This window comes from Schistocerca serialis, chromosome 7 (assembly GCF_023864345.2).
Source record: "Schistocerca serialis cubense isolate TAMUIC-IGC-003099 chromosome 7, iqSchSeri2.2, whole genome shotgun sequence".
Lineage (NCBI taxonomy): Eukaryota > Metazoa > Arthropoda > Insecta > Orthoptera > Acrididae > Schistocerca > Schistocerca serialis.
This window is the reverse complement of record NC_064644.1, coordinates 45,880,686-45,902,108: the sequence shown is the minus strand read 5'-3', so window position 1 is coordinate 45,902,108 and position 21,423 is coordinate 45,880,686. Positions and strand designations below refer to the sequence as shown.

The 21,423-nt window shown below is 40.4% G+C and overlaps 1 protein-coding gene across 1 annotated transcript in view; it reads right to left on the bottom strand.

The window, feature by feature from the left end:
* Positions 1 to 765: 765 nt before the first annotated feature.
* The window catches only part of LOC126412392 (transmembrane protein 184C), an 85,428-nt gene continuing 64,770 nt past the window's right edge, over positions 766 to 21,423 (bottom strand). Inside the window, exons 7-8 of the mRNA XM_050081969.1 lie at positions 19,568 to 19,742; positions 766 to 3,793 (exon numbers count right to left, since the gene is read on the bottom strand). Coding sequence (XP_049937926.1) covers positions 3,504 to 3,793; positions 19,568 to 19,742 — 465 coding nt within the window. The 3' untranslated portion in view covers positions 766 to 3,503. The remainder of the gene's footprint in view (positions 3,794 to 19,567; positions 19,743 to 21,423) is intronic.

The window sequence follows — 21,423 nt, the reverse complement described above, 5'->3', positions numbered from 1 at the left end:
TCACCTTGATCCCACAAAGAAGCCAAAAGGTTTTGATCTACCGAGGAAACTTTGGTGCCGCCTCAACAGGTTAAGGACTGGACATGGTTGTTGTAGCTACTTCAGGTACAAATTGGGCTGGATCAGTTCACCAATGTGTGAATGTAATCAAGAAGAGCAGACAATTGAACATCTAGTCCAACGCTGTCCACTTCATTCATACCCTGGAATTCCCAATGACTTGTTCGCTCTCACACCCAGCTTAATTAACTGGTTGAAAAACACGGACTTTAAGGTTTAATCTTGTCTTATATCATATGTATATTGTATAAAATCATTTGCCTTATATCAACTGTATATTGAATAAAATCACCATACGAATAAATAAATAAACTTACCCGGTCAAAGAAACATAAGAAACATCCATCTACTATTGTATTTAAAATGGCACATGTGTGAGGGTATTAACATTTGCCCTGCATTTATGAATGGGTATGATGCTGTTATAACACAATGGAAAGGATAGTTGCTACTCACACATAGCGCAGATGCCGAGTTGCAGAAAGGCACATCAAAAAGACTGTTGAAAAGTAGCTTTTGCCCAACAAGGTCTTTGTCAAAAATAGACAGTACACGCGCGCGCGCGCGCGCGCGCGCGCGCGCACACGCACACGCACACACGCACACACACACATGATCACAGTCTCTGGCTGCTGGAGCCAGACTGCTCTTAATGTGTTGGGTGTTTGTGCAAAAGAGTGTATAACTGCAGACAGCCCAATAAAATAATTTCTGAAAAATATTTATTTTGTTACATGATTACAACAAGTGTTCTCTTTGAAAAATATCACAGTATAAAATATATTGTATGCTGATACAGCTGCAACAGAAATGCAGACATAAAAGCAAGGAGAAATTCCATTTCCTGCATATAAAAAATGCAGTTTTAAGTACTAATAATGCATATAGCTGACTGTTGTGGTTCAACAGCTGACTTATCACTTTATAAAAAAACAAATCTGACTGAAAAATCAGTCAACCTCTGTCAGTGTTCAACTATTCTCTAATATATGCGACCATAGGCTTCCAATTCCAATTTACTGTTGTTCTAATGGTGTTATGTGGAGAAGTGAAACACTTTGGATTTCAAATAACCAGCATAAACATTGTCTAAAATGAGAGAAAGGCAACCAGTCACATGCAGCAGACTGATACTTGGAGCACAGTAACACATAACAGAGAATAGCATTCACACTAGCTCCTTTTCCAGCAAAGATACCCAAGATGACAAGATTTGCCATGGCCACATGAGTGTGCGGTTGGGTCTCAGTGTGTGAATAAGTGTATTATTGCTGACAAAAGAGCTAGTGTGAAGGCTGTTTTCTGTTACGTGTAACTGTGCTTCATGCATCGATCCACTATAGGTGAGGGGTTGCCTTTCCCTTATTTTACATATTGCTCCATCCAGTAATTTCCATTATTGCAACATGATCAATGGAAATATTTTAACATCTCACAGCTGCACAAAGCAACTCTTAATACATAAAACTTGGACGAAGTACAGCTAATACATTCATCAAAATACTGTTCTTCATAGCACTACCTGCTAGTGTTAAGACAAATTGTAAAATAAAATTACTTAGCATCAAATCAATGCTAAATTACAGTTAATTTTCTAAGTTTCATCAATGTAGTGACTTCAGAAATTCTGAAACATTTCACTGATCTTCGCTACCAAAATAACAAACACATCATCAAAATAAAAGCTGTGGAAAAGTGTTAAATTTTTCTCCACTACCAAAGTACAGGGGAAGAAACCAGTTTCACTGTATAATTTATACAATGCATTGTTGTTTAATACTATACTTACACACTGTGTCAGTCTAGCAACACTGCCATGTTATCTGATGATGGGTTTCATTGAAACATCTGACTATAAAACCAGAAATATTGAAGTACTGCAGACACTTGTGTAAAAGTAACAAATTATTACAGAACTATTTACATCACAGGAGACAAAATACAATGTTAAAACAGTAACAGTCCTGTAATACTAGTATTGATCTGCAGAAAGTGTTTTTAGTCCAAATCTGTATTTTGTGTAATGACGTTAACATTACACTTTATTTTCAAAAAAAGTTGCCAGATGATGGATCTTAAATATCAATTATTATGTCAAGTCTATAAAATACCTTAAAAATAACTGTTTAGTGGAAAGTCTGATGCCAAGTAGTGAGGTTGGCAGGGTGACAGTGAGTAGAAAAAATTACCTTTTACTGAGAACTAAAAAGTCTCCAACCTACCCTCACTCATCTCTCTTTCCGCACCTATTTGAGCTGTGTGTCTATCACCATATTCTTCTTTTATTCTCCAGATGTATCTCCCACTCCCTAGTGCTGACATCACTCTACCATTCACATCTACCTCTACAGCAAGTGCAGCATGTGATGGTGCGCGAGCTTGCTTACACACACACACACACACACACATACACACACACACACCAGTGCTACCTCCTGATCCTGCTACTGACATACCGGTCTGCAACAATAATGGAAAGGATGTGATCCAAGAAACTCGTGAACATGTATACGGAAACTATTAGTTTGACCCACTTGTCACTTGTTTCATCCTCTTAATGTTGCTGCAATGGAGCGGCTTATCTGCCTGCCCTTTGTTCTCATGCAGTTTGCCACTTACTCAGTGACTTACTGTTTTCATAACAACCAGCAGTGGCACTTCTTACTGCCACTGATCAATTGTGTGTGTGACACAAGTAGCTTTGTTACTGACAATGAGTGAAAATACAAACTATATTTCCCAGAGTTATCCAAACTTCTAAGTGCTTTGGATGGTATTATTTACCTCATCGATTTAGTGTCTATTACAGGTTCCTATTCCTCAGCACAGAGTTTCTACTGTCATATTGCTCAAGGATAATGACAGATTAATTATTAGAAAAGAAACTGCAGTAAATTGTACATAAAACTGTATGAATGTTGCGTCATCATTAATAAAGAGAACTGACTTTGTTGGCATATTTTGACTTTTTCCATCATTGCAAAGTCACAGATTTGATAACATTACTGACTGGCTTGGGTGACGATGGCTAAATATGTACTATACATCAGTCATATTGTAAACAAATTGTAATCAGCAGATGAATAAAATGGTTAATGCTCAACCACGTAACAAGTATTTGCATTTTGTGTATTATGCCATTCAAGACGATTAACAATGGCGATAGTGTAAAATGTATCAGGCATGTCTATTTGTTACAGGAACTTCTTTATTTAGCTCCACTACTTGGCAGAGTTATTTTGTTTAGTATAGAATAAAGAAATTGCAAATTAAACAAGACCCATCTAAAAGTTGAGCACATGCAATAAAAAATTCAGCAGTGAAATCAATTACATTAAAAATTACCATTATATATCCTGCTCTTCTATGTATAATTTCTGGATTCTTACTTAAATGTCTTTTTTCACTGCACTTTCCTCTCTCTGGAAAGTGAAATCTGATGACTAGGACTGAGGGAACTTTGAAGCAGGCTGTGCTTCATCTGGACTAAAATCAATAAGTGGATCTTGTTCATCCACAGGCTGGGCACTTTGTTTAGGAGAGGTAGCATCTGGAGATGAAATACTCTCATAGCTCGTGCGTTGTTCAATCAGGCGCGCAGGAGCACTCCTACTGGTGTCGGCAGCTGGTGAAGCATCAGGTGCTGGAACCAACAAGCGCGAACTTTCCGATGCACTGCCTGCAGCATACCGGTATGCACCACGCCCTCTTATACGTCGACTGAGTGAACTTCCTGGAATAAAAGATAGCACAATCATGACTTAGGAGCAGCATATTTTAAAGTAATAATCTCTGTGTTTACAAATGTTCTTTTTCTTATGTGTGTGCAAAATTGTATTAATTAGTAGAACATGCTGGAACCCATTCTGTTACGCCACTGCAATAGGAGGTGGTTCCATCTTCCAAGATATGTCAGAGAAACTGCAGGTAATTCCTCAAAGAGATACAAAATATGAAAACTTTAATCACATGAAGAAAGCTGATAAAATAAAAATAACTAACGAGATTGATAAAGAAAGGGATGGAAATTTCAAACAATTTTATATCCAAAAGTGCCTGTTATGTCATGCCAGAACCAAGTTTTATTATGTTGAATTAAGGTTATGACTGTCAAAGCAGTTTTCATCTGAGGTACAGCCTGGACTCCAACATCAATGGAAAAGTGAGGTTGGTGAAGTTAATTAGTGAGAGTATAGAAAGTTGGTATGGGGCAATAATGGTCAAATTATATCTGCTGTCATGGATATGAGGACTAGGACTTTTTTTGGGTAAACCATGAAAACTGACTATCCTCCATTAAAAGTTTATTTTTTTCTTGATCATGAGCATGGAACATAGACACCACAGATACTTGTTCAAAATTATCTATTATTCATCAAAATGTGCAATCCATTCAAAATAAAGTACACCAACTTGAAGTTGGTATGCATTACAGAACACTGGTGCCGAGATAATGAATTGTAGCATATAGAGCTATTGTCTTAAGAATGTGCAAGTTGCTACTGTAAAACTACTGCAATAGGTGGAGGATGTTGTATTCACATCAGAGATGACACCCATTTTAAAACTACAGATGATGTGATCACAATTAGACAATGGAAAATGTAAGTTGGAATATCAGCATCATATAGGTGACACGTTGAGTTCCAGACAACAACTCAGACCGGAATGCATTGTCAAGTTCAGCATCAATCTGGAGTGGGGTAGGGAAGGGGTAGGGATAATAGGGTACAGGTAGGGGGAGAGAAGAGCGCTATCTGGCAGAGCATGCAGGGACTAGATGGAGGCATGACAAAGACTGACAGGCACAGTGTTGGGAGGCTGTAGGGCACAGAGTGGGGACGGGGACAGGAGCAGAAAAGGAGAGGAACAGGGAAGAGGAAAGACGGGTGGGTGCATTGGCAGAGGGTGACACACAATGAGGGTGAGGGGACATGAATAGGGAGGAGGTGACAGGATAGAGGGAGCAGAAACTGTTGGATGGAGGGTGTGGTGACAATAAGTTACCATAAGTTCAGGATGGGATAATTTTGGGAGCAGAGAATGTGTTGTAAGAATAACTCCCATCACTGCAACTCAAAAAAGCTAGTGGAGGAGGGGAGTACCCAGAGGTCCCAGTTTCAGAAGCAGCCACTGAAATCAAGCATGTTATGTTCAGCTGCATGATGTGCCACAGGGTGGTCTACCATGATCTTGGCCACAGTTTTGGCAGTGGCTGTTCTTCCTGGTGGACAGCTGGTTTGTAGTCACACCAATATAAACAGCTGCGCAATGATTGCAACAGAGCTGGTATATGAAATGGCTGCTTTCACAGGTGGCCCGGCCTCTGATGGGGTAGGAGAAGCCTGTGACAGGACTGGAAGAGGAAGTGCTGGGTGGGTGGATTGGGCATGTTTTGCACCTGGATCTTCCACGGGGATATTATCACTGCAGCAAGGGGTTGGGATTGGGAGTGGCAAAGGGACGGACTAGGATGTTGTGTAGGGTGGGTGGGCAACAGAACATTACTTTTAGGAGGGGTGGGAAGAATCTTGGGTAGGATGTCCCACATTTCAGGGCATGATGATAGGTATTACCTATTGTAATGCCCTGGTATGAGGGACATCTTACCCAAGATCCTTCCAGCCCTTCTATAGTGGTGTTTTGACATCCACTCATCCATCTTCCACAATATCCTTGTCCATCCTTAGTAAAATGTAGTGAATTTAAAATGGCTGTGGGCAAAAACTAGATGTGTAACAGTCTTTTTGTTGTGCCTGCCTGCAACTCAGTGGGTCATCTTTATGGTGAGTGAAGCAATCTGTCCTTTCCCTAATATTGGTGTAGACATACATTTGAACTGGCAGCCACTGAACTAACGAAGCTAGATATCTATGAGAAGTTATTATTTGTGTGTGTGCGTGTGCGCGTGTGCGTGCGCGTGTGTGTGTGCGTGTGTGTGTGTGTGTGTGTGTGTGTGTGTGTGTGTGTGTGTGTGTGCGTGTGGGCGCGTGCGTGTGCGGGCGCGCGCGCGCTTGCGTGCCACTCTCCTGGTGCAATGGGGACACAATCTTTAAAAAACTAATCAAAGTCCTGGAAGAGTCTGAACTAGCAATCCTGAAAGAAAGGATATTGCGGAGTGCACACTCCGCTGCAGAGTGAAAATCTCATTCTGGAAACATTCCCCAGGCTGTGGCTAAGCCATGTCTCCACAACATCCTTTCTTCCAGGAGTGCTAGTTCTGCAAAGTTCGCAGGAGAGCTTCTGTGAAGTTTGGAAGATAGGAGACGAGATACTGGCAGAAGTAAAGCTGTGAGGACGGGGCGTGATTAGATTAGATTAGATTAGATTAGATTAATACTAGTTCCATGGATCATGAATACGATATTTCGTAATGATGTGGAACGAGTCGAATTTTCCAATACATGACATAATTAGGTTAATTTAACAACATACTTAAGTTAATATAACAACTTTATTTTTTTTGTGTTTTTTTGTTTTTCTTTATTTTTTATTTTTATTTTTTTATATTTTTTTAATATTTTTGTTTTTTTTCTTTTTTTTCTTAATTTATATCTAAAAATTCCTCTATGGAGTAGAAGGAGTTGTCATTCAGAAATTCTTTTAATTTCTTCTTAAATACTTGTTGGTTATCTGTCAGACTTTTGATACTATTTGGTAAGTGACCAAAGACTTTTGTGCCAGTATAATTCACCCCTTTCTGTGCCAAAGTTAGATTTAATGTTGAATAGTGAAGATCGTCCTTTCTCCTAGTATTGTAGTTATGCACACTGCTATTACTTTTGAATTGGGTTTGGTTGTTAATAACAAATTTCATAAGAGAGTATATATACTGAGAAGCTACTGTGAATATCCCTAGATCCTTAAATAAATGTCTGCAGGATGATCATGGGTGGACTCCAGCTATTATTCTGATTACACGCTTTTGTGCAATAAATACTTTATTCCTCAGTGATGAATTACCCCAAAATATGATGCCATATGAAAGCAATGAGTGAAAATAGGCGTAGTAAGCTAATTTACTAAGATGTTTATCACCAAAATTTGCAATGACCCTTATTGCATAAGTAGCTGAACTCAAACGTTTCAGCAGATCATCAATGTGTTTCTTCCAATTTAATCTCTCATCAATGGACATACCTAAAAATTTGGAATATTCTACCTTAGCTATATGCTTCTGATTAAGGTCTATATTTATTAATGGCGTCATACCATTCACTGTACGGAACTGTATGTACTGTGTCTTATCAAAATTCAGTGAGAGTCCGTTTACAAGGAACCACTTAGTAATTTTCTGAAAGACAGTATTGACAATTTCATCAGTTAATTCTTGTTTCTCAGGTGTGATTACTATACTTGTATCATCAGCGAAGAGAACTAACTTTGCCTCTTCATGAATATAGAATGGCAAGTCATTAATATATAATAAGAACAACAAAGGACCCAAGACTGACCCTTGTGGAACCCCATTCTTGATAGTTCCCCAGTTTGAGGAATGTGCTGATCTTTGCATGTTACGAGAACTACTTATTTCAACTTTCTGCACTCTTCCAGTTAGGTACGAATTAAACCATTTGTGCACTGTCCCACTCATGCCACAATACTTGAGCTTGTCTAGCAGAATTTCATGATTTACACAATCAAAAGCCTTTGAGAGATCACAAAAAATCCCAATGGGTGGTGTTCGGTTATTCAGATCATTCAAAATTTGACTGGTGAAAGCATATATGGCATTTTCTGTTGAAAAACCTTTCTGGAAACCAAACTGACATTTTGTTAGTACTTCATTTTTACAGATATGTGAAGCTACTCTTGAATACATTACTTTCTCAAAAATTTTGGATAAAGCTGTTAGAAGGGAGATTGGACGGTAATTGTTGACATCAGATCTATCCCCCTTTTTATGCAAAGGTATAACAATAGCATATTTCAGTCTATCAGGGAAAATGCCCTGTTCCAGAGAGCTATTACACAGGTGGCTGAGAATCTTACTTATCTGTTGAGAACAAGCTTTTAGTATTTTGCTGGAAATGCCATCAATTCCATGTGAGTTTTTGCTTTTAAGGAAGTTTATTATTTTCCTAATTTCAGAGGGAGAAGTGGGTGAGATTTCAATTGTATCAAATTGCATAGGTATGCCCTCTTCCATTAACAGCCTAGCATCTTCTAATGAACACCTGGATCCTACTATATCCACAACATTTAGAAAATGATTATTAAAAATATTTTTAACTTCTGACTTTTTGTTCATAAAGTTTTCATTCAATTTGATGGTAATACCGTCTTCCTGTGCTCTTGGTTGACCTGTTTCTCTTTTAATAATATTCCAAATTGTTTTAATTTTATTATCAGAGTTGCTGATTTCAGACATGATACACATACTCCTGGATTTTTTAATAACTTTTCTTAATATAACACAGTAGTTTTTATAATTTTTGATAGTTTCTGGGTCACTACTCTTTCTTGCTGTCAGATACATTTCCCTTTTCCGGTTACAAGATATTTTTATACCCTTAGTAAGCCATGGTTTGTTACAAGGTTTCTTACGAGTATATTTAACTATTTTCTTGGGGAAGGAGTTTTCAAATGCATTTACAAAAATGTCATGAAATAAATTATATTTTAAATTGGCATCAGGTTCACGGTACACACCATCCCAGTCTAACTGCTGTAGGCTTTCCCAGAAATTTGCAATTGTTAAATTGTTGACTGAACGTACTACTTTGGAGGACTGTTTAGTATTGCTGAATGGAGCTATGTCATATATTGTAACTAGCTGTGCACCATGATCAGAAAGACAATTCTCAACAGGCTGAGCATTTATCTGGTTAAACTTATCTTGGTCTATAAAGAAGTTATCTATCAGTGAGATGCTATCCTTTACCACCCGAGTAGGAAAATCAATAACAGGTGTCAAATTGAAAGAACCGAGTAATACTTCAAGGTCATTTTTCCTATTACCCTCTTTTAGAGAATCTACATTGAAGTCCCCACAAATAATAATTTGCTTCCCCCTGTCTGACAGATAGCACAACAAGGAGTCCAAATTTTTCAGAAATAGATGAAAATTTCCTGATGGGGACCTATATACAGTTACAATTATAAATGTGCCTTTATTTAATTTAAGCTCACAGGCACATGCTTCTATATGTTTCTCTACACAAAACTTTTTTGTTTCTATACTTTTTGCACAATGATAACTTTTGACATATATGGCAACTCCTCCTTTCTCCATATTTTCTCTCATTACATGTGCAGAGAGCTTATAACCACTTACATTTACCTTATCCATATCAGTAACAATGTGATGCTCAGACAGGCATAGTATATCTATTTCATTCTCAGCTTCTAAATCTTCCAAACAAACCAGAAGCTCATCTACTTTATTCTTTAAACTCCCAATATTTTGATGAAATATACTTACATTATTTTTAATTATACTTTTATGAGAACCTTTCCTTATTCTAACATTTGCAGTACTCTCCTGTCTGAGTTTCTCATTGTGCTTAGGCCTAGTTCCTATACCAGTGGTCACATGGTGTTCAGAGAGGCAGATTATGTCAATTGGGTTGGGTGACTTCAGTTCATCAATGCAATTACCTAGGACTGAGATACAACTTGGTGGAGATAAAATTTCTGGTGATTGGTGAAAATTTATAATTGATAGCTGTGATTGGTGATCCAATGTGCTAGAATTGTGCTGTTGAATTTCTTTCCTAAACTGAAGATTTGTTTCAATCCTGACCTCTCGTAGAACTTGACATCTTTCTGTCTTACCTATCCTAAAAAAGGTGCTGCTCCAACACCTGTAACCACTGGTATTTTACCATTCATGGCAGTGCCTCCCCCCCCCCCCCCCCTTAAATTTCCTGCTATTACCCCAGCCAGTTTCCCCTTCCCTTTCCTGTTGAGATGTAGGCCGTGCCTGGTATAGTCCCACCTACTGAGATAATCAACAGGAACCACACCAATATGAGCCCCCGCACCCGACACAAGCAGCCGTTCCAACTCCAAATTAACTCTCCCAACAGAAGAGTTCAAATGAGGCTGGTCATGGCGTCTCAGGACAGATACAAATTCAACACTGGTGTGTCTCGATGCCGACGCAATCTTTACCAGGTCATACTCTATACTGTACCCAGGATCTCTGTCGATGCTGTTCCCTGGCCCTCCCACAATAACCGTGGTGTCTTCCCTGGTAAATCCTTTACAGAGTGAACCTAAATCCTCTGTCACCTGATCCAGACTAGCACTTGGTTTGAAAAAATTTGTGACCTGGTATTCTGGTCCTAATTCCTCCTGCAGAAGTTGGCCTACACCTCTGGCATGAGAACTGCCTAACAACAAAACTTTCTTCCTTTTCGATGACTTTCCTACGTTCTTTTTCAATTTCCTATTGAAAGTTTGTTGTGTCCTGTCTACACCTACCTCTGCTTGAGGCTCATCAGTTTCTAACTGAAGCAACAGGTCAAACTTATTTTTGACATTCACCACAAAACTGTCAGACTTAGTTCTAGGCCTGTTCCTTCTGCTACCTGTTGCCACTTCCCACCTCTCTTTGCCCTTCTCCCTCCTTAACCTGTCCAGATCTTCCCTAGCCTGATCTAGCTCAGCCTGAAGGGCAGCAATTTTCCCCTCCTGTTCCACTATCTTCCTATCTCTGCTGCAAATCCTACATAACCACTGATGAGCCTGATCCACTTTCCCAACACCCATGCCACTGCAGTCCCCCCAGTGGAAAAAACTACTGCATCGTGCTTGGGTAGCTCAGATGGTAGAGCACTTGCCCGCCAAAGGCAAAGGTCCCGAGTTTGAGTCTCGGTCCGGCACACAGTTTTAATGTGCCAGTAAGTTTCATTTTTAGCACTTTTTGCATGGCACAAATGGTAAACACTGTTACGAAGATATAAAAAATTTCAGTATCAGCTTTAGACCATGTACTTACAGATATTGACAGGGAAATTGTAAAGTATTTTTGATGATTACTGTCAAATAAGAAAGGTAAAGAAGGTCTTGGCAAAACCCGGAAAACTGCAGTCCCGCAAAAGGACCTTTTTGGAATATAAAATATGTACTTTTTCTTTGGGGAGTGGGAGCCCTAATCTCTCTAATCTTATGTTCATGGTCTTTACATGAAATGTCTGTTGGAAGCAGTAGAATCATTCTGCTATCAGCCTCAAATCCTGGTTCTCTAAATTTCCTCAATAGTGCTCCTCAAAAAGAACATCTTTCCTCCAAAGATTCCAATTTGAGTTCCCTAAGCATCTCCCTCCCCCTCCTCCTCCCTGCTCCACACCTCTTCTGTACCCCCACTACCCACACCAGCCAAGATCACTACTAATCGCAGCAATACACCACAGCACCCAGAGAAATCAATGACCATGTGTGTACATGAGTTGTACATGTATAAATGTGGGTATGTTTGTCTTTCATCTGATGAAGGACTTTGTTTGAAAGTTGATTTTTTCCAACAGCCTGCTTCCCAATGTACCTGACTGACCTTTAACACTCTTCTATGTGGTTAGGGCCTATCTATCCAAAGTATATTTATCTCATTTCGGTTTTTCCATTGTTTTAATGAGGTCCAAAAATAACTCTTTTCTCTTTAAATGGAATGTTCTATGTATTTTTTTCCATTTTGGCACTTGTAGTATGTAAAACTGACGTGTTACAGCTGATACAGAAATGAAGGTACAGATACAATGTATTGTGGGAGGTCTTTGCTGCAAATTAATTTATTGATGCGTTTCGATACACATCATCAGACATAGCTGTAGTAAGAAAAAAGAAATACAATATAAATGATGTCTAAGGAAAGATATGTGCAACAGTGCACCACAGTTTCCATCAATACTGAAAATAAAGTACATAAACAAACCACATTAAACTGGGCACAGAAGATACTGAAAATACAGCTCTCATGTATATGGAGCCAGGTGCCAAACTGATTGTACACTGAGAAATGTAGTCGTAAGGAAAACAGTTGCCATCAACAGAAACAGTTGCCATCAACAGATAGTGTTAGTAACAATACAGACAATAGCTCGCTCTCAGAGAACATAACCAATGGGGAAGCATATGATGAGTATATCGATTATGTACTGTGCGAGTATGGAAACCTTGGAGGAAGCCATACAGGCACAATATTTTAAAAAATGTGAATTATGTAATGTACAAGGTAAAAAGTAAATGTAACAAAATATAAAGACTTAACGCAAAAAGTTTTTGAATGTATGGTGTCTGTTACTTTGGAAGGACAGACACCATGCAGATCCCGCAGCTGTGAAACACCGTATGTAAATTGAATAGGGATGACTGCTATCACCTGCAGTGGGACATTCAGCAGTATCAGCGGTGATGAGTGAAAATGTGTACCAGACCAGGTTTCGAACTCGGGAACTCCTGCTTGCTAGGCAGGTGTGGTAACCACAGCGCCATCTGGGACACAACGTTACTGCAATTGCACAGACTATCTCAGTACAGGACTGCAGGTAGGTGGCTCTCGGTGAGAGTGCGGATCGACCATGAGGCATACTGAGATAGTCTGTGCAGCTGAGTCCGTGCAGTTGCCATAACGCTGTGTCCTGGATGGCGCAGTGGTTACACCTGCCTAGTAAGCAGGAGTTCTGGGGTTTGAATCCCCATCCGGTACACATTTTCGCTCGTCACCGCTGATTCCGCTTGATGTCCCAATGCAGCTGATAGCAGTCATCCTCCTTCAGTTTACATTTTCATGCAAAAAGTTAGCTTTTAAAATTATAAAACACAGAGGAATTTAAAAAATTACAATATATAAATAAAGAAACATTTTGACATAAACAATTTTAATAAAGACATGGAATATGACTGTTTTACAAACATTTTACAGTATCGGTTAGGATAACATAATATTTTTTATCCCAGGAGATACAGTAATAAAAAAGAAGTTAAAAATCTACGTGTATGTAGATAACATTAAAACATAAAATGACAGACAATAACTTGATAATACAGCTCATTAAAAACTTACAAACAGACTGTGATAAAAAGTTAAAAATGAAACCTATGCTAAACCGATTGTAAGAGAAGCATTGTGTATCAATGCCAAATATAGTTGTGAGGAGGCCCCTTGCGGGGCAGGTCCGGCCACATTGGTGCAGGTCTTATTACATTCAACGCAACACTGGGCGACCTGCGCGCCATATGGGGATGAAATGTTGATGAAGACAACACGACACGACAACCAGTCCCTGAACGGATAACAATGAACCCTGGCAGCTGGCAGGTTCACATCGCAAAGAGGAATAACATGCAAAAACATGTGAGCCCACAAGCTGACAAGGCAACTGCCGACTGCTTTTGATGACACTACCAACACTGGTTCCAAACACAAGCAACACAAGGGACACCACAAACAATCTGCAGCAGCTAATACACGCAGCTCTTCACGTGCCACCACACAGAATACCACAACAACACTGACCAGCTTTCCACTGGCCATAATATGAAACTACGCTTGCCTCAGCAAGCTAAGCCAATAGGAAACACTCCCCCACCACATACCACACAAAACGTTCCAGGGACTGTGCATCACTGTACGTGGGAAACAAAACACATTACACAAACCTCCTCAGCTTCCTCAAAGCTTAGAGAGTAGAACATCACATGTACAGAACCCAGGACAAATAAACACAAATATATGTCCTGAAAAGGGCTGACTTAACAATCCCAAATGACATCATACAGGCAGAAATTGCTTCACTCGGCTGGTGCTACATGAGCATGAGCTGGATGCACAGTTTCTTCACACACAGACCACAACCAAATTACCTTGTGGAGCTGGCCAACATGGCTCACTCCTGCAGCTTTTTGAAGCAGACACTCCTGCTTCATACGCTAATAGTGTTCGAAATATACACACCACCATGAGCCCCCCCCCCCCCCCCCCCCCAACAATGCCAGTGGTTTGGCCATGCGGCCACACAATGTAGCAAATGTGCTGGCAGCCATGCAGCACGACACCGCAAACCAGGCCCATGCACAACCACTAAATGCGCCAATGTGGTGGAGCACATGTGGTGAATTATAGAGCGTGCAACACATGCAAAGATGCTCTGAGGTGTAATAATTCCGAGGAAAACCTAGTGATTACCAGAACAGCTCTAAGATGTCCCCCCCCTCCTCCTCATCCAGTGAGCTGCTTCCCAAGCAATACCGAATCAACTCCGATTGTGGCACACAGGGGCAACAAAATTCCCAGGGAACAAAGCAAAGGAACATGAAGAACAAGAAGGTGAATGCTGCCACACTGAAACAAAAATAATGAAATGTACAAACACAGGTACAAAGTCAACAAGACAGCCAAACCACAACTCACATTACTGCCCCCCATTCTCACCAAACTGGCAACACAGGCGACCTCAAATGAAACACAAACACACAAGCCAGCCCAACCACTAGGCAAACACAAAACCAATGACCTCAAACACAACAATCAACACATCAGCCAACAGAACACACATCTTTACAACAATCAAAGGTGCAATGCACACACTAGCCCCCATGCATACATGGCAGATATCCTCCAGAACGATATTGGCTTCGTCATCACATACGGCACATAACTTGTAATGGTCCCTCCCCACCAGTGCATGGCTGCTACATAAACAGCTTTCACTGCACTACTTACACTTTTCCATGTCTAATACATCACAACCACCCCAAAACACAAACAACGAAACACTGACACAGATCCTGTTCTGGAATGCAGACAGGGTCACCAATAAAAGGGTTGAACTAGCCATGTTTATGGAGGAGGAGGGTATCCAGATGCTATTGTGAACGAAACTAAGCTCCAGCCACACAGACAACTACACTTTCCAGGCTATTGCATATATCATACTGACTGACCAAACAGCGCAGCTGTAAGTGGATCAGCAATCATCATACACCAAGACACAGAACACACAAACAGCGAGCTCTCTGCACTTGAAAGATTAGAGGCCACAGCTGTCAGGGTCAAGTTCAATGGAGCAAACATTATAACACACGATACCAGCACAATACTCAACACAGCACCATGAGTAATAGATGCTGATGATCTTAATGCTAAACACACTGACTGGAACTCTCACATATGAAATGCCAATGGCAGAAAACTATACGAACATGCAATAAGCCGAAACTACATTACACTAGCACCGGCCAAGCTGACGCTCATAGCCCATCAGAGTGATCACAGGCCAGATGCGATAGATGTGGCCCTCATTAAAGTCATCACAGTCATACTCAATGCTGAAATTGTAAACGCACTGGCCTCAAACTGCATCCCTGTTATTCTTCACATGGAAGAGACACTGCATTACAATGAACAATGCAGGATACTGAACTACAAGGGCACGAACTGGACACTGTTCAAGGAAATGCTTGATAGTCTTATCCCAGTGACTCATGAAATTATGCAAACCACACAGACTGATCAAGCTGTCAAAGCGCCCACCATCACGGTTCAGGGTGCAGTAGCTGACGCCATTCCAACAATCATGCCACAACAACACTCAGCGGCACTGCCCTAGGAAATCCAGGGGCCAATCTTCCAGGAGATGATCTCACTGAGAAACCATCTCAGGAGATATTGCCAGCATACCAAGCACATGCTGTACAAACAGCACATTAACAGGCTCCAGGGTATCATACAGGGAAAGTTACCAACATTTAAACCCCATAGTGGGACAACACACTTGCAAGGCTAGATCCCACACAACCTGGTGTGTGGAAACTAGCACGTCACTTCACCAAGGAGAAACACTACATACCAACTCTACAAGGACCTGACAGACCAGCATACATGCAGTGGAGCAAGCTGAAATGATGGCCAGAAATTTAGTACTAAATCTGGTTTGCTCTGGCCCAGCTTTCACACTTGAAACATACCAGGAGACCACATGACTTGTTCACGGCCCACGCGCAATGAAATGAGATGAACTAGCACATTTGAGATCTTATGGGTCATCAGACATACCATAGCTAGAAAAGCTGCTGGTCCTGATGGCATTCAAAATCGTGTCCTCCAGTTGCCTACACTGCGAATGCCATCCAGTGACACCAACACTTCCCTGACTGTTGGAAGGCAGCCAAGGTCCTGATGATCAGGAAGCCAGGGAAAGAACACTCCCTCCCACAAAATTACTGACCGATCAGCCTGCTGTGCTTACTCAGCAAAGTTGTTGAGTAGGTAATTCTTAAACAGCTCAGCTCACTAGGCACTGCATCACTAATAACACTCTGAGGCCGGAGCAATTCAGATTCAGGGATCACCATTCAACAGCACACCACCACCTTTGTGTAGCTGAAGATATCATATATGGCCACAACACCAACAAACCAACAGAAGCTCTGCTCCTGAACACAGAAAAGGCCTTCGATCATCTATGGCACAAAGGTCTCATTCGCCAGCTCACTGATGCTGGTTTCCCCAATGGATTCATACATCTCATGTACACTAATCTCAGCAACAGATGCTTGCACACTGACATTCAGGGTACACAGTCAACACAAAACAGTATACAAGCGGGAGTACCCCATGGATGCATACTGGGGGCCCTCTTGTTTATCCTCTACATCAATGGCTTCCCAGCTACACAAAACACATCGATAGCCATCTATGCGAATGATACTGTAATTCACTCTTACAGCCAGCACTCAGGACTGTCAAGCCTTAATTAGAAAAATGGCATGTTAAAGTAAACATCGACAAGTGCAAGGCCGTTCTGTTCACACGAAAACCAAAACACCTGCACAAACACCAAAACTGCAGACAAATAACACTACACACACGCCCAATATGTTTCTGTAAGAAAGTCAGATACGAGGAAGGTTTGAAAAGTTCTCAGAACTGTAGTCTCCTTGTAGATTAATGCACTTGATCCAACGATGTTCCAGTGTCTTGATCCCATCTTGAAAATGAGTTTCCTCCAGGCCTGCAAAATAGTTATCAACTCCGGCTATCAATTCTTTGTTTGAAGTGAATCTTTGTCCACCAAGGAAAATTTTGTTTTGGGAAGAGATGGAACTCTGGCGGAGACATATCAGTTGAATAAGCACATGTGGCAACAGTTCATACCTTAGTTCATGTAATTTTGCCATGGCAATGGCACATGTTTTTGACCCAGCGTCAAGAGTCATGGCACCCATCTTGAATATAAATTTTTTCATTTCTAATTCTTCAGTTAAAATGTGATATACCTTTTCAGATGACATCTGGCAAGCATGAGCAATTTCACGCACTTACAATTGGTGATCCTCCATGAGCATTTTGTGCACTTTTGCAATGATTTCTCAAGTAGTGACACATCTTGGCCGACCACTGTGCAGATCATCATCATCTAAGCTCTTCTGACAAAATTTAAATTTATTTGTCCACTTGGCAACAGTTGAATATGAAGGAGCAGAGTCCCCTGGTGTGTTCTGGAAATCGGCATGTATGTCCTTTGCTTTAATACCTTTCTTTACAAAGTACTTAATCGCTGCTTGAATCTCAATTTTTTTCCAGCTTCGCAAATCACTTCGTGGAAACACCAACAGAGCCACATCACCGCCACAGCTCTCTTCCAAGAGCACTAATGTGGTATGTGTTTACAGGCAACAGTCCAATGAATATCATGTGAACAACTCGTTGCACTAGTGCTGACCTCTTGTGGTGATTCCAAGAACTTTTCAAACCACCCTCGTACCTCAGCATCTGGCTGGAACAGAAACTTACATGGGAGGATCACATCAAATACGTAGCCAACTGCGCAAACACAAGGCTTCAACAGCTTTACCCCAAGCACACTGAATAGGAGGGTGTCGAAGTCCATGTACACAACACTAATTGGGCTACTGATGACATATGCAGCTTCAGTTTGGGAATTCACAGCTATAACATGTCTGTGCAGCCTGCAGATCATACAGAACAACATGCTATGTATCATAAATAATGCTCCATGATACACACCGAGGACCTTCACAGAGAATACCACCTTGAGACTCTCTCAGAGGTATTCAAAAAGCTAGCACTTGACTGTCCTTCATTTGCTGTTCATCTACTATCTATCTCCTAGATGCGACTGTGTTGGTAAGTAATCCTACCCAGATGCATGGATAACATCATGGTCCCACATGCCATACAGACCTTGATTATTAACTAACAAACTTGGAGGTGACAGTAAATATTTTTAGACAGTCACCACATTGGTGTGGGTGTGGAGGGGCTCCACTCTTTTCTTTCTTTCTTTCTTTCTTTTTTTTTTTTTTTTTAAATGAAAAGAAAGAGTGATCTGTAAGAGCACGTAAATCATAAAATAAAAACTTATCACAGTAGTACTGATGAGCAGTCATGAGATAGTGTAAAAACAGAAGCTGAAAGTATGTGAATCTTGAAATGATGAATGATAGGAACTGTGTGTTCATGACAACACACATACAGCACAATATAAACTAATGGCCATTCCTGATACCATGGCCTAATGTCAATCGACAGAAAATCTTATGTGAATGCAGTATCAGACCATGACAAGAAATCACCAATTACCATAATGTACAATTCTCTGCAACCCTAATATAAAACACAAGTTAACACCAATTCAAAGTCATGGCACATATGTCAATAAATGGGGGGGGGGGGGGGGGGGGAGGAGGAAGAAGGAAGGAGATACAGTAAGGTAAGACACAAAAGAAATTAATTGTAAAGGTCATCAGGATGCATGACATGTATACAATGTATCTAGTGGAAGGGAGAGTAAGGCAAGGCATAAGAGAAATGGTAATACTGAGTCACAGAAGGTGTGACACGGTGACACGTACCCTACACTGAAATGATGATTTGGCTTTACACAGCTAGAAGCAGACAGCAGTGACAAATGAGAAATTAGGAGACCATATAAACAGAATCAATACTTGCAGCGTTAAAGGAAAACAACAGATGATCCTATACATGAGTATATGACTAGTATACAATACATCTCACTAGATGGTGCCTCCATTTCGCATGTCCCTTACAATGACTTTGTGTGAGCTGTGCTGATGATCATGAGGTTTGCTGTGGGGCAACGGATTGTCATAGTTATTTGCATTGAATTTTCAATTGAGTCAGAGAAGATCTTAAAAGTAAATTGCCATCCATCTCTTATGTTTTATACAAACTACACTGCAAGCCTTGATTCTGTTTATACGGTCTCCGAATTTCTCATTTGTCAGTGGTATTTCCTTTTGGCAATACACGGCCTAATCATAATTTTGATATAGAATGCACTACATGATATATGTCTCACATTCCATTATTTTCAGTATTGTTATTTCTCTTATGCCTGGCTTTAGTCTTTTTTTTCTGCATGCACTGTATGATAAAAGTCACATATCCAACAACTTTTAGTATCAATTTCATTTGTGTCTTGTCTTACACTTCCTTCTCCTTTTCTGGTAAGTGATGATACAAATGACTACTCTTTTTTGCATTGTGAATAAGACAGACAAAATCAAAGTCACTTACCTACTACCTCCAGATGTTCTTTTATGTCTCGTCGAACATCAGATACGTCCCACATTGCAAGGAAAGCTGTGCAGCATGACAGCTGTTCAGAGTTAGGATTGACATAATCCTTGTATGAGAAGCAATAATGATGTGCAATGGCAGCCAAGAACATCTCAATACAGATCAGGAAATCCTAAAAATAATAACCTTGTTAGAGGCACTTTATTTAAATGTTTAGCTTACAATACTAAATTGATCAAAAGAGATGACACAATAATAAATTTAAGTTGATACTTAAAGTGACTGACGCATGACCCCCCTCCCCTGCCCACCCTATCCAAGTGCATTGCTTACGTCTTGGACCATAGTAATACTGCTATATTTCCATCATATTCTTCACACGTTTACATTTGTCCTTCTGAATAACAGTCAGCATATCTAATAAGTCAGTGGAATGTTTTAAAAGAAAGTTTTAAAGAGGATTACTATTATACCTCAAGCATTATAAGATTTTTCTAATAAAATGGGTAATCATATAATGACAAAGGTGTATTATTATCATTTTATTTTCTTACCACCTCTTTTTTGGTGCTCTCTTACTAATCCTTGTAATAAGTATGCATTTACTAGAAGGTCTGCTTTATCTAGCTGTTTTGTTTAGTTGTCTCTTTAACTGTGTTGAGCAGTTTTTTGTACAATTTTATTTCACTACACAAAATGCTGTTGAGAGTTATTAATTTCATTTTTCTTTACAAATTTAAGTAAAATCTCTCTCTCTGCCATCGTGAAGTGAACTGTCAGTGTGGTGGTGGTGGTGGTGGTGGTGGTGATACAGGGAGGCTGTAATTAAACTTTCACTACTTAAGAAGGCCCCCATGAAAATCGGGTGATTGTAGCACAATGATACTTTGTGGAAATATTTATTAGAATGTGAGGAAGAGAAATAATGAATAAATTACCAAAAGAAACACTTCTTAATTTCCAATACCAGAGAAGGAAAGCTGTTACTCGCCATATAGCGGAGATGCTGAGTCTTGATAGGCACAACAAAAAGATTCACACAATTATAGCTTTCGGCCATTAAGAACTTTGTCAGCAATAGACACACACGCACACACAAACACAAACACACAAACACTCTCATGCAAACGCAACTTGCACACACGTCTGCAGTCTCAGAGAGCTGAAACCACACTGCAAGCAGCAGCACCAGTGCATGATGGGAGTGGCAACTGGGTGGGGGTAAGGAGGAGGCTGGGGCTGGGAGGGGGAGGGATAGTATGGTGGGAGTGGCGGACAGTGAAGTGTTGCAGTTTAGACGGAGGGGAGGAGAGAAGGTGTGGATGGGGGGAGAGTGTAAGTAGCGGAAAGGAGAGAAATAAAAAGAAATGAAAAGACTGGGAGTAGCGGTGAAATGACGGCTCTGTAGTGCTGGAATGAGAACAAGTAGGGGCTGAGTGGGTGAGGACAGTGACTAACGAAGGTTGAGGCCAAGAGGGTTATGGGAACATAGGATGTATTGCATGGAAAGTTCCCATCTGTGCAATTAAGAAAAGCTGGTGTTAGTGGGAAGGACCCATATGGCACAGTTTCAATTGAACCTTGCCTAACTCAGTTCACTCCTCCATCCAACCGTGATCCACCCCCACTGCCTCCAAACCACCCCATGTTAACTTTCCAGAATTTCTTAACCTCGAACCTTGCCTCAACATCATTCCCCAAATCCCTCAACATTCAAAATAACCTTACATTCTCAGAAAGAACAACAGTCCACCATCTAAAAACTGATTGCGACCTTATAATCCCAACTGCTAACAAAACCACCGTTGTTTTGAATCGCAAGCATTACGTGGCAGAAGGACTCCATCAGCTGT